The sequence below is a fragment of the Ciconia boyciana genome, chromosome 3 (assembly GCF_034638445.1).
Source record: "Ciconia boyciana chromosome 3, ASM3463844v1, whole genome shotgun sequence".
NCBI classification, from domain to species: Eukaryota; Metazoa; Chordata; class Aves; order Ciconiiformes; family Ciconiidae; genus Ciconia; species Ciconia boyciana.
The window spans coordinates 126,673,879-126,687,852 of record NC_132936.1 but is presented as its reverse complement, the minus strand read 5'-3'; the positions used below and the strand labels follow the sequence as shown (position 1 = coordinate 126,687,852).

General features: G+C 41.3%; 1 protein-coding gene across 5 annotated transcripts in view; it reads right to left on the bottom strand.

Annotated features, from left to right (window-relative positions):
• RTN4 (reticulon 4) overlaps positions 1-13,974 on the bottom strand; it is a 47,283-nt gene that overhangs the window by 18,452 nt on the left and 14,857 nt on the right. The window contains exons 2-3 of one of the 5 annotated variants that reach the window (XM_072857559.1): positions 12,313-12,369; positions 9,028-11,472 (exon numbers count right to left, since the gene is read on the bottom strand). The exons of 1 other annotated variant lie outside the window; for it this stretch is intronic. In XM_072857559.1, the coding sequence (XP_072713660.1) occupies positions 9,028-11,472; positions 12,313-12,369 (2,502 nt within the window). Of the gene's footprint in view, positions 1-2,047; positions 2,179-9,027; positions 11,473-12,312; positions 12,370-13,974 lie in introns of those variants that run through there. 3 more of the 5 variants (XM_072857560.1, XM_072857561.1, XM_072857564.1) reach the window with 3 other exon arrangements.

Genomic DNA, 13,974 nt, shown 5'->3' with positions numbered 1-13,974 from the left:
TTCCCTATTTTTTAGCATGGAAAGAAGCATGTTGCAATATTGCTTCTATATTTATTTTGGGGCAAGATGAATAGTGTAATCAGTCCCTGAACTTTACCCATCATTTTCCACGCCTCTGGAGCCTGACCTAATGAAGGAAGAACATGCGAAACAAGGCGTCTTCGTCTCGTCATAAACAAATGCTATCAGAAACCACACTAAACGAGGCTTCAAGAACAGTTGCAAAAGGAGAGGAACCACACTCTTCTGCTTCCCCAGAAAACCTGCTTCCGTTTTCTTTTCGACTCTATCTCTACAAGTTAAATTATAAGTAAACCTCAAGGCAGCAGGGACTTCCTTGGAAGGAGAAATAGGCACCAAACCAGCTTCCTCCACCTAAGGGGATACCATTATGTAAAAACAAAGAGGGGGGAAGAGGAATTTAAAACCCTGCTTGAAACAGTTATACCAGCACAAAATATGCACGTAGGCTGGCTTCAGGTTCGCTTTCTTCATCTGAGGCCAGTTCCATTACACACTAGGCCAGGTCTACATTTTGCAAAGAAGCCAAGCGCACAGACCCCACATTACTGGCCTCCGTGCAGCCGTAACAGCATGGCTTGCACTGGTTACTGTATTCCCCCCAAGTGTGCCATACAGGCGTGCTCACGATTGGCAATTCATTAATTTTAAACCCAGAAAGACTCCATTATTCTCAAGGCCTCAAATTCTAGGCTTGGAAATGTCTGCTTTCAGTTGCAGTGAAGGACAGACCACCACCAACCTTGCTCGTCAGGTTGTAAAAGAAAACCTGAAAGTTAGGCCTGAATACCCAAAGGTAACTTGCATTTCAATTTTTACAAAAACCTTCTGACCTCACCCCTTTCTTTTTTGTCTTTCTCTTTTTTTTAACCCCAAGAATTTCAGGCCTGATGTATGGAGTGCTGAATATTTAAACTAGTTACACATCAAGAACATATTACTAAACAGTGCAGAATATTTTTTCCTAATATTTTACAGCCCTTTAATGAAAGATTAGAACTTTTAGGAACTTGTTTTGCAGGGACAAAGTTTTTTGCCCCGCAGGGCTTTTTTGCTACATATTTAGGTTCTGATAGAGCATTCTGTGGATTCTAGACAGCTGGCAATTTTGTCCAAGTAGAAAAACACATAGATTTGGAACAATAGTGATTAAAAAAAAAAGAGGAAAACTTCACAAGTACATGTGCCAAGCATGACAGGGCCCTTTAAGAAGATATTTAAGTATCCAGAGTTGATTAAAATTTTTTAGAGCTTGTCTTGTTGATAAAGTTTGAAGATTACGTATTCAAATAAGGCTTAAACTCTTACACACTGAGCACTAATATAATGATCCACAGAGATTTACACTGGTGATCTCCCACTGGTGGTGACAGGAACAAAGGTCAGAACCACGCTAATTTAAGGTTAGCTACTTATTTACCTAAATCCATTTGATATTATGGCTGTAAATTCTGAAAAATCAGACACAGTTTTACCTAGAATCCAACAGAATTATGAAAAATCCAAAGCAAACGTGAGCAAGGGTAGACTTCAAACATGCTATGCCAAACAGCAAAACAACCCCCACCACCCTGCTGTAGTCTGCACGCGATTTCTCCTCACAGAATTATTAAACTACGTGAACTGCAGACACTACATTCTTTCGAGTTAATCGTTAGTACTGTTAAATTATTAATAATCTAGGAATTTCAAAGGAACATCAACTAAATTCAGACTATGCTGGTATTTGTGCAGTGCATACCAAGACAAGCTGTTCTTTAATACGCTCTGTAGGACTGAAAAAGATCTGCAGTGTCACACAAGCTATTTCACCTACATAAATAATTTATTCTTCTGCATTGCTCGTATTTACCCGTTTCAACCTACAGCTTTTACAATTTTGCATACAGTACAAATAGATCTTACATCTTCATATACATTTCACAAGCAAACACACGCTACGAACACCATTTGCTAAAAACAACCCGCAGCATCTTTAGCTTTAATTTAAAAAAAAAAAGGGAAGAAAAGGTGAAAGAACAAATACCCTTATCCTTCCAACTGCTCGGCTGACTGTCCATCTCTCCGCAAACGATCTACCCTCCAGCTGTGATTATCAATTATGCATACCAAGAGGAGAGCTGCAAGAGAAGAAACCTACAGCCCAGGATGGGAAACATGGGCTTCCCCAGCAGCGTCTGCAGTCTGCTGCTGCACTGGTGCTGCAGGAGCCCGGTCAGCTGACGGCGCGGGGTGTGGAGCGCGACTGACGCAGTGCGAGCTGTAACCAGGCTGCTAATGCTCCGGCACCAAGACTAAAATGCAATCCCCGACTGGTGCAGCCATTTGCTCCTTACTGCTCGCCAACAGAAGCGAAAAGACGCAAGGCAGAGAAAGCAGTCGCCAGCAGGAAGGGAGCGGGCCCGGTGCGTTGGAAACGCCAGTGCAGCAAGGCTCAGCGCGGGCTCACAAAAGCCAAACCGCCCTAAGCGGCTTTTCACAACGGAGCGGAGCTAAAAGTAGTCACCAGACAAGCTTTAAACAGATTGCTTTTCAAACAGTGGTTAAAACGTGTTTATAAATCTCCTAGATATACGCCTTCCCCTCATTTTTTTAAACAAAGGTCTGACTGTCTGGAAGACTAACAGAGACACCTTTGTAACACACCTCTCCCTTTAAAAAAAGAGTTGAAGAAAAACAGAATAGGACCCTTTCTGTGCCCGTAACAAAAGCAAGAGGCTCCTGAAGAACACAAGAAGTCTTTCTGCCGGTACCTTTAGTCCTCGTGAACTGCTCAGCCATATTTTTTCATCTTAACAGAGGCTTGAGAAAAACAGTTCTCTCGCCCTCTACCTACTCCCTACAACCAAGCACCTTCCCTTTTTTATTTTACATCAGCACGCTACGTTGTCAGCTGCAGACCTGACAATTAAATGCTCCCTTCATTTAAATAAAAACAAGAACCTGCAAGGTTACACTACTAACACATAGAAAGTAACATACAGGAAGCATTGTACAGACATGGGACGACGAGCATAAACTAGAAACTCCAAATCTGCAAGAGAAGAGCTGTGAGAACGATGTTGTCATTCTGCGTTCCATCCGTGCTGAAAAAAAACATGACTATTCTAGTTTGGAGTCTCTTAATATCTGGGGCTGACAATAAAATGTTAAAAACTCCCCTGCGTTGCTCCAGAACCTCTTAAAAATTTGATACACCCTCTTCTAAAGGACTAGAAAAGGACATTCACACATTTTCACAAAAATACCGTAGGCTAGCTGGGATGGAGATTCTGGTTCGGTCCTTAAATAGACAGTTTTACTTGTCACTAAAACAGACAACCTTACATGGAGACAGATTACCACAAAGTTACCTGAAAGCCCTGTCTATTGCTTCAATAGTGCCATAAATTTAAAGCCTCCTTTGACAGTAAGGCCAGTTACACATATTTTTAACTTATACAAAGATGCGCACTTCACTCACAATTTCAACAGGTAAATCAAAACAATTATTATAGGAGGGAAGTGCGTATTCAAACATCACAGCGCAAGAAAATCTGAAAAGTTGCACTATACAAAAGAAGTACCAAACATGCCTGAAAATCTGCTTCTGTCTTTGAGCTGAAATTCTTAAGATCGACTGGAAGCCACCAAAATCTGTGATTCTCCCCCCACATTTGTTTGGATGACTGCATTGTCACTAAATTAGTCAAAAACTTGATGCTTTCAGGAAGTTCTTCCCACTAATTGTCCAATTTCTGAAGAGACGCAATTGAAGCCTCTTCATTTCTTCTTCATATTCTTTATATTACATACTTAAAACAGCACATTTATGCAACACATTCCTAAACAGACATTTTGTTGTATCCACAGATGCAGCCACAGCAAACCAGCAGCAGCCAGAACATGGACAACACGCAGTCCAGCCATGAGAACGGCTGCGTTACCTGTCCCTACTCTCCCATCTCGAATAAGGCACTAACTCCCTCCACAGGGGTTTCTCCCTGCCCTCAAGATCCTCCTCTTTGCATACTCAATGTTCACTCTTACCACTCCATGCAAATGATACCTAAAATGAACCCTGTATCCCTCTGTACTCACATCTCTTGTTTCAGGCAAGATACACCCGTGTAACCCTATTCTACATATCAACTGAGTACCAGCACTGCCAACAAACTTCTGCATAAGCTTTATTATTTCATTACGGAAATTGCATGCCTGTTTCTACACCAAAGGTTAAACAAAATCTATCCAACTAACAGGCTACTTACAAGATGGTATTATCAAGTCACCCAGACAGCAAAACCAGACACAATCAATTCTAAACATGTTTTTCTCCTGAACGCACCTACGTTCAAAGGGACTGCATGCTTGCAGGGCGAGTACTTTACTCATTACACAGCCATTAAATCCCCCTGAGCAGATAGACTGACAACAGCATGTTTGCACTGAATTTTCCCACAGGAGAGCATTTTGGAGGAGTACCTAATTCTGCTCTTGCCCGAAGCCTCATTCAGTGCTGGCCGCCTATCTGTGCTTCTGGGAAAGTTGCTAACTTACCACAAACGCTCCATTTTCTCCATAATTCTGCCACTCTGCAAGTAACTTCCCAAAGGCCTTAGCTATGCAAGCCTTTGCCTCTCAACAGGGGCGATATGAGAGCTCTAATGAAACACAGCAGGCCTAGGTCTTTCCTTCAGAAAAATTTCACTCAAGGTTGTTTGGGTTTGGTTTTTTTTTTCCTTCATTCCTCCTACTCCTTCGCAAATTCTCCACCCTGGAACAGAAGTCTCCATTTATTATTATTTACCTGGTAGCATCAAAGAAGACCTGAACAATCAAAGAATCTAAGAATACAATCAGATTAAATTAAACCAAGATTTTATGTTGAATTAAATTATATTTTACAAATAGTCTGCTCCCGAAAGAAACTCCAGAGGCATTCCAAGGTATTTTCCCTCCAGCGAAAAGCAACCAACCAACCCAAACACTTCCCATCTGCTGAATGGCTCTATTTAACTAACTACAAACACAGAAACAAACCAAATGGGTGCAGTGCTGGTGTCTGGCAGCATTTCCAGCTTTTTTAAGCTTCACGTAACTGTAATGACCTGGTTTGCTGTTACAGAATCACAGGAAGTATTTTATTTCTGCCCCCATGATTCGGGAGTAAAAAGAAAAGCCTCATCATTACTACTGCACAGCCACCCTCTCAAAGCGCATTTTCCCACTTGGACTTCACCTTTGAATTTACCCCCTCAAGAAAATCTGGGAAATGTAAGGTATTAGTAATTAGCTGCATTTCTGTAATTCAATTACAGAGTGCCCTGGAGCATATATGAAAATGAGAGACATGTAAACCCGGAAGATTTAATCTGAAATGAATGTCTACAGAGCCTGGCATTCAAAAACACCATGAAATGAGGGTGGCCTGTGAAACCGACTGCCTTGATGGTAAAGATCTCAATGCCATTTTCAAATATTATTGTAACACTCAACATGAATATGCTCTGAGATTTAAACTGCCAGTGCGGTTACATTTTGGTACACAACTTTCTGTCATGGTCAGGTTTAGATTTCGGGGGCTTCTACAATATACTTTGATTTTGTAATTCGATAATAGAAAATCCTCCACATCCCACCGATCAAAAAAAGGTTTATGCAAAGTGTGGTTTTCTAGCCTATTTGGGAGAATTAATGATCTCTATCCCAAAGTAAATAAGGGGTTATCAGCAAAGAAAGTCTGTACAACAGAAGGGCTAAGATACATAATACGTGTATTTAGTTTTTACCTCTAATTTCAGCAGTTCAGAGTGTCTCCAAACCTGGGACACAATCCTCTGAAAGGCAGTGTACTGGAGTTCCAGCTCATTGGCAACACTAGATGGCATCAAAGCCCTCCTTTAGGAGCAAGCCTTACAATGTGCCTTCTGCCCTGACATGCACGCACCCCACCAACGCAAGCCCCGGCAGAAGGGGCCGGCTGCGGAGCGGGCAGCGGCGTCCGAACAATCCGCAAACATCCACCCTGAAGTCACGCATTTTTACGGAGATCAGAAGTATGTATTTTGAAGTCTGGTGAGCGTGAAGCAGCAGGATTATCTGCCAGGAAGCCAAAGACAGCATTTTTGAAGACAAAAAAAAAGGATCACTGTATCCAAGACAGTAGGAATTGCTGGTGTTGCAGGGGGGTATTTGCTGTTGAAATGGTTATAAATAAGAGCTTCTTACAATGAGAGGGGTTTCCTTATCGTTAACTACAGTTTCGAATCTGGTTTGGGTTTTTTTGGTTTTGTTTGTTTAAGTCTGTGCAGCTATGAAGTGCAAGGTCCCTATGGTCCACTACCGTTACAAAATAAAAGAGGACTTGCCCATGGGTCTGCCAGCAGCATTAAACAAACCCCATTCTACCCACCAGGCTGTTCAAAGTTTTACATTTGCTTTATTGGAGTGGTGGAGTTTTGTTTTTTTTAAAAAAAAAAATCTGCAATCCTTTCAAAGTTTCTGTTAGCTCCCTGCAGTCCACTGGGACTGTTGGAAGTTACACTTTCAGGTACGCATCGGTATGTTGGCATTTAGGTTAGCTTTCAAAAAATAGCACTGTTAAGTAAGTGTTCAAGAGCCTTAATTTAAGTGCACCAGTAAGGCAGTTGAGATTAATGTTTTAACAAGCATCAGTCATACAGTCACGCCAACTGATTTCTAGAAGCCTTGAGGCACAGTACAATCTATTTCAGCTCCACTGATGGGAAGACAGAAAAAACCCCACACAATAAAGGTAGACTTAGAAGGCCAAACACATGCACAGATCCACTTCTTAGCCTTGTGATGAATTATCCCTCCTTTTTGAGAGCGTGGAAGACAAGCGTGTGTGTTAGTTCTTTGATGCTACTTTGAAATTGTGCTTAAGTAGTGTGGTATTAAAAAGCAGACAACTGATTTTGTTCACAGCTTGTCATTAGACTCTTCGGGCAGGTCTCAGAAGTCCAGTTCTGTATTCTATAATACAGCAGAAATGAGCAAAAAAGTAAACAGCACAGACTGTGGAAGAAAAAAAACCAGACCATGTTTTTGAGTTAGTGTTCTCATCTATTTAGCTTTAAGAAAGTGGTCCTCCAGAGTAAAGAAAAAAAAAATTTTTCTTCCCAAACAACACAGCACGTCAGAAAGTAAAATTGCAACTACTTTACAGAGTGAGCACAACGCTAACAGACTGTAGGTAGTTCCCCAGTTTCCCACACCCCCAGCCCAGCCCTGTGCCTGGCCCGTCTCCTACCCCTCAACTAACACCAATGCTGGACAGATGCATGCCCTGTCCCAGCACTGTGCCACTAGATGGGAGAAGGAAGACACCGTTCAACTCTCTCCTTTCCTGCTATGGCAAATGGTTTTATGCGCAGCTTCTCCGGCAGTTTCCCATAGACAGAAGAGCAGCAGCTGTGTCCTTGTCAGACTCAAAGTAAAAGTCGTCGTTCCCAAGGCAGTGCTTTGCCACCCCCAGTCTGCTACATCCATGCAATGATTAAAGACCGCTCTGCAAAGGCTTCCTGTTAAAAAAACTAACAAAAAAAGCTAGTATACTCAGCGTAATGTTCGGGGTTTTTTTAAAGCAGACTTCTCTCCAAACAATTAACTCTTTGACATGAAGTATAAGATACACAGCAGCTGTTCTCTAGACAGTAGTATATGCTGGAAGCCTGAGCACAAGGAGCAAAGTCTTCACAGAACACAAACACAGTGTTTTAACAGCGCAGGTATCACTGAAATTTCATCCCAAGGGAAGTGGGAAACACTCTCCTTTCTGCCTAGCTGTATAGATAGAAGAGGTGGTTCAGGAGGAATGGCAACTCTCATGCAAAGTTTAACATAAAAACCTCCATCTTCTACCTTATTTTCCAAACCCTATTTCAATTGCACTAACACCCTGAAGTTCCCCTCAACATACACCTGTTATTCCCTTCCAAAATACGTTTGATGCAGAAGACATACGTTAGGAATGTAGTATTTTATGAACTGCAGACTGCAGCTACTGCACAAATATACTACTGCTGAGTCAAACTAACATTTGGTTTTCTATTTAGAACAGCGTCATGCTTTCTGCAGTAGCTGTTTTTAGTGGGAACGCTTCTGGTGCAAGACTTCAGCAGCAGAGTCCTGTGATATCAAAAAGCAAAGTACTCCGCTAGTCTAAAAGAGCTGGAACTCCACGAGGCATTCAGTTTAGAGAACAGAACGCAACACAACAGTGGTCTTATCCTTCCTTCAACTTTGTGCTACTTCAGCTACACATTACTAGAAGAAAAATTAGCTATGCTGAAGTGCAAGCCCCACCTGAAAAGAAAAATGGAAATTAATCTCTGTTCTAGGTATAAACCAATTTTAATGTTCGCAGGACACTCAACTTCTTAATGGCTGCTTTCCTAGTAAGCTGAATACTAAGCTCCCTCATATGCACTATTTATTTTAAACCACTGGCCTTGATCTAATGCAAGCTGCAAGTCACATGAGTGGAGAAGCACAGGTTCTTTTCCAGATTCCAGACACATACAGTAGCAGCAAGGGTATTTTCCTAAGTTTCAAAGTCTGATGTCTGAACTGTGTATGAAAAGAAACGCCTCTTCAAATCACATACACGCAGCAGACTGAAACACCATCCTTGGCTTACTATCACATATTAAGAGCAAGTTTGGAAGGCCACCCAACGCCCAGCCTGTAGACAACCACAGAAGAGCTTGCAGTGAGTAGTGACTTATTTCTTTATCAACAGATCACCAGCAGGAGAACTGAAGGAGAAAACTGGAGACAGTGAGTCCATCCCTGATAAATAGAGGGGGGGAAAAAAAAAAAGTACTAAAGCAATCAGAATATGAAAAAGGTAAAAGTGCAGGCACTAACATTTTCTGTTACCCTCTGCCTAACATAGAGAAGTTTACAGAAAGTGACTTAAATCTTTAAGTCATGACATGCTTAAGTTTAGCTAAAGAATTATGCAGATTAGTGAACTGCAAGACAGCATACACAGATTACCTGAAGATTTATTCAGCTTTGCTGAAAATACAGCAGTAGGTTTTTCATTTTCTTTAACAGAAGCAGCTTCTCGCTCAGCTTCCTTCTCAAAAGCTTCTGGTTTTACTACACTGACTATCTCTTTTTCAGCAGATAAAGGTGAGGTATCTGTGGCCGGTAAGGACATCATGGATACTTCAGGCACTTCTTTGTCTGCAGCCTCCAAGGACTTTTTCAAGGCATTAGCATCTTCCTCAGCTTTTACTTCTACATTCTTTATAGACAGATCACAGGGTAGCTCTGGGCAAGGCAACTGCCTCTTCTCACCTTGGATCGCCTTACTGATCTCTTCACTTTCATCTTTGTGCATTACTTCTCTGTCAGTGGCTTCTGCCACAAACTCAGGAGCAGTTTTAGGATGAGCTAACATCACAAAATCTTCTTCCACTGGGACTGGGGAAGACTCCATGGGCGAGAGCGCTTTGTTGTCTGCTGGTTTTAGTTCCGTAGCAACAGATACATCAGCTGAATAAGCATTCAGCTCTTCCATTTGAAGAGGAACCTTCTCTGCCTTGGCTATTGTTGTAGGTGTTGGCTCAGATGGCAGAGCGGCAACAATTTTGGAAGAGTCCAGTTCAGGTTGGAAAGACTCCAGATAAGGCTTACCCGTGGCAGCTACTGAATCCACCAGTCGTTCCTCACGTTCATCATCAGTCACAATATTCTCAGTTGATTTACTTTTTAAGATGAGAGATGGATCTTCACTCACTTTCTCAGTAAAGTCAGGTATCACCTGGCTATTAAACAAGTCAGATTTTCCAAACTGCGGAGACAGTTTTTCAACAAGCTCCTTGTGTTCAGGCACATCCTGAGAAATGCATTCTGTTATCGGTGTCTTTGAATAATCTGTAAAGGATGGAGAAGCGGATTCACCAGAGACCTTTGTTTCCTTAATTAAGTCACATGCAATAGATATATATGGAGTCTCTATATCTTCAGGACTGGCACTACTCTCACGATCAGGTTTTTTGAATGTTAATGCCTCTTTTGCTTCTTGGGCCTCTGTCAGTGGTACACTCACTGCCTCTTGGTATAAGGGAGGTTTTTCAGTCTCTTCTTTTACATTCTCATAATTAGCAGTAGGAATAAATGTTTCTAATGGGGAAGCTTCGAGCTGCACAGCAGATGCTTCTGCACCAGCAGTTCCACTGCTCAGTGGGGCTTCCATAACAATATCTGGCAATATTGGTGATGGAGCAGCTTCCGACCCTTCAAATGAGGGACAGAGTTGTGTCACAGGTTTCAGAGTCTCTTGTACTGACTCGGAGGTTTGAACTAAATCAATCTTTGTTTCATAAGCAAGTTTTGTACATGCTGCATCATGCATTTCACTTTCATATGCTTCTTGTACCAGATCAGGAGTAAGACCTTCAGGCATATTTGCTGCAGTGTCAGATGACACTGTTGATATACTCTCTGTTTTAGCATAGTCAGCTTCCTGGCCTTCCTGCTTGCCAACTGCTTGAGTGCTAAAATCACCTTGTTCTGTGCTCGTCTGAGCTTTCATTTCTGCAATTTTTTTCTCATCATCGGTTCTATTTTCTGAAGTGCCTTCCTCTACTGGAGAAAGAGATTTGACTTTGTTACCATCAGGACTTATAGAAGATTCAAATTTAGTACAAGTGATGTAAGTCTCCGAAGGTTCTTTTACAGCTTCTGGGGTACTTGGGAAAGAGCGATCTTCAGTGCTGCCTTCACTCTCTCTTTCATAATCCTTCTGCACATTCAGCTTATCTACACCATATTTCTCATCTAAACTGCTTTCTAGTTTGGCATCTATCTTACTTCCAACATCCTCTCTCACACTGCTCAGTCCGTGACTAGCACCTTTTACTTCCCACACTGCCTCGAATGGTTTGAAGTCTGCATATTCTTCCCTCCTAAGAGGGTCTTCTTTCAATGCCTCTTTTTCACCATGATCACCACCTCTGTATTTGTCTTTGTTATAAAAGAGATCTTCCTCGTTTTTCTCAAACAAATCTTGAGGAGTTTCTGGAGACATTTTCAGCTGCTGTGCAGGCATTTTCTCCAGATTAGGTAATTCTTTAGGGCCCTCTAGCTGTGTTTCTTCTTTAGCTTGAGATAAAATGGCTGCTTCTGCTTTAGCAAATAGGGGTTCTGAGTATTTCATCTCTGAAATGTCTTTTTCATTTCCCTCTGCAAGAAATGGACTTCTTGCATTTTCCAGAGTTTCTTTATAAACCTCACTTGCATTTTCTTTGTAAATGCCTCTCGCAGGTAATCCATCTGAGAGTGTATCAAAGGCTGCGTGCTCTTTAAAGGGATCAGCTGAGATAGGAGAGAAGGAGGGAAGAGAAGGAGCAGTATCAAGCGGGACTGCAGTAAAATCCTCTTGACCAAGCGACTTAGTGCTACCTGGCTGCTCCTGCAAGTCCATAACTTTTTCTGTGACCGTGGACAGAAAGGAAAGTTAGAGAATGCAAGTGCTCTTACAGTCAATGCAAACTTTCATGACAGGTTCACATGATGTTAGTTATTAAGAGGTTCTTCCAAGTTCTATCATAAATACTATTAGCCATTAAAACAAAGTATCAGTTAAAGTATGCTATTCTATTTCACCTCTTCTAGCAGAGAATTATGCAAGAGGCTAGAGAAGCAGCAACTTTATGCAGCGCAAAGAGCACAGTAAAACTGCAGATGCCAGACAAGTACAGAGCATCCAAGTACAGCAGGCAATATTAACAAGGTGAGAGAGGGAGGGTGGGGTGGCAAGGTGAGACAGAGAGAGGGTATGTGTGTATGCTTGTGCATAAACATATGCACAAACGTGCATGCCAGTAAGAAGTCTTTTTTCCACACTTTTTTTTTTAAGGGGAATTTGGTGGACAGTATAGCTAACAAAAAGCACTAAAATACTACAGGTACAAATTTTACTTTATCTAAAATACTGCAGAAAGTTACTATGGATTAAATCTTTCTGCTAAATCAGTAAAGCAACTATGCTTTGATGTGTTAACCTGTTAATAGTATCAACTTCTCTCCTACATCAAGGGTCCAAGAATTTACAGATGGCTGTAGCTTGTTTATAAAACAGTTTACCATGTAAAGAAATTAATGCATATTAAAACCTTGAACAGATCAACTGAAAAGTCAAAACTGAAAAATGTCATAGAGGCTATTCTTGGACCCATGCTGACTTTTAGTAAAGGCAGACTAATTGGAAAGATTTAATGAGATCGGATCAGAAATGCAGGATGTATTCAAAGGTGAGCAGAAAGAACTTGCCTGCAGAGGAGTGCATCAGAGGCGCAGATGTAGCAGGAAGAGCAAAAAGGGTCTCATCTGAAAAACAAACAAATAACCTCAGCAGAAGTAAAGGCTAGGTTGAAGAGGGGAGAAAGCACGCAAGTAGTCAGTTCCCAGTAAATCAAGCAGATCCATAGCCAACATCTACACCCACAAAGAACCACAGAACTAGACACAAGCTTGGTAGTTTGGGGGAGACGATGCTCAAAATGCTCCATTTACAATGGGATCTTTACTGAGGCAACTGAGGGATCTCCATCCTCCAAGCCAGGCACCAATCTTAGGATGAGATACACCACAGTACCTACTCCTTATTTTCATTCTCCAAACTTCCAAACTACTGAGCAGCTACAGTGTCTCTAGCACCAGCAAAAACACCTGCCATTGACACTGACACACTGTCCTTAATCAGCTCACTTTGTCAGGGGATCTCCTAACGTCGACTAACTTGTGCGAGAACAGCAGCGATAAGGAGACTCAACCAAAAACTGTGAAAAGTTAAAATGACTAAAGTAAGCTTTGAAACTCCCCACAAACTGATCAGGCATGCTGATCAAACTGATAACAGTCAATTCTATTCTATTCTAAATGACTGTACTATTTGCTTTATGTTTATGTCTTTGCTATTCTTGTTGTGTTAAGGCAGACAAGCTTCCAAAAGAAGGAATTATTTTTAAAGCCTTCTTTGGCATGATCCAAGGAGCATATTTTGCTTTGCTGAATTTGTTTTAGCCCTAATATTTCACAAGACAATCCCAGCTCTCCAATTTCCATTCAAAGAACTAAGTAAATACAAGGAAGGACACCGTCCTCCTAAGCTGAGAAAGTCACCCTCCTTCACTAATGCACAATGCTGAGAAGCCAGACGATCCCACAGCTTCATCTTGCACATTATCTGAAGTAAAAGCATACAACGATGACATTTTACTAAGCTGCATGAAGCACTGAACGAAAAACCACTCTAGAAGCAGCAATACCAGCCATCATTAGGAACCAGGCAAATCAAAACCAGTCCATGTCTGGATTTCTGCATCAGCAGCAGTATTTTTCCCAGGTCCATCATGGCCTGTTGGCATCACATTAATGTAAAAATAGTAACATTTAGGTAAATATATTTCATTCTGAAGAGTGCATAAAGTCTTCAAATTAAGGCTGTTAAAGACTATTTGCAATTTACATCAATTGTATTAGCGAAGAATAAAATTATATTAAAGCATTTCAATTAGATTTTGAATTTCCAGTACAGACATCAACAATCTTTAGTTTTGCTATTTGCCTGGACAAAATCAAGTACTGAAGAAGTTAAGAACTCTTTTTTTTTCCCCCCCATGAAAAGCAAAGAAAAATAGAAGCAATTGATTTTAAAAGATGAAAGGCAAAACGTGAGAAATATGGTAGACCCAGCAGCGCAAACATAAACATCAAGTAAAGCAAGGCATTAAGGTAATTCTTGTTTTGGCATTGAACCACAACTTTCTGCAAAAACAATGCCACTTCAAGATACTCATGACCTGTCTGGCTTACTCAAGGTAATGCCACCAGCAGTCTTCCAAAAATCAAGTCTCCTCACAACCCACATTTTCTGTCACAATATACAGTTGGTTGGTTTTGTTTTGCAGAACATTGTTATCTTCCAGTGAT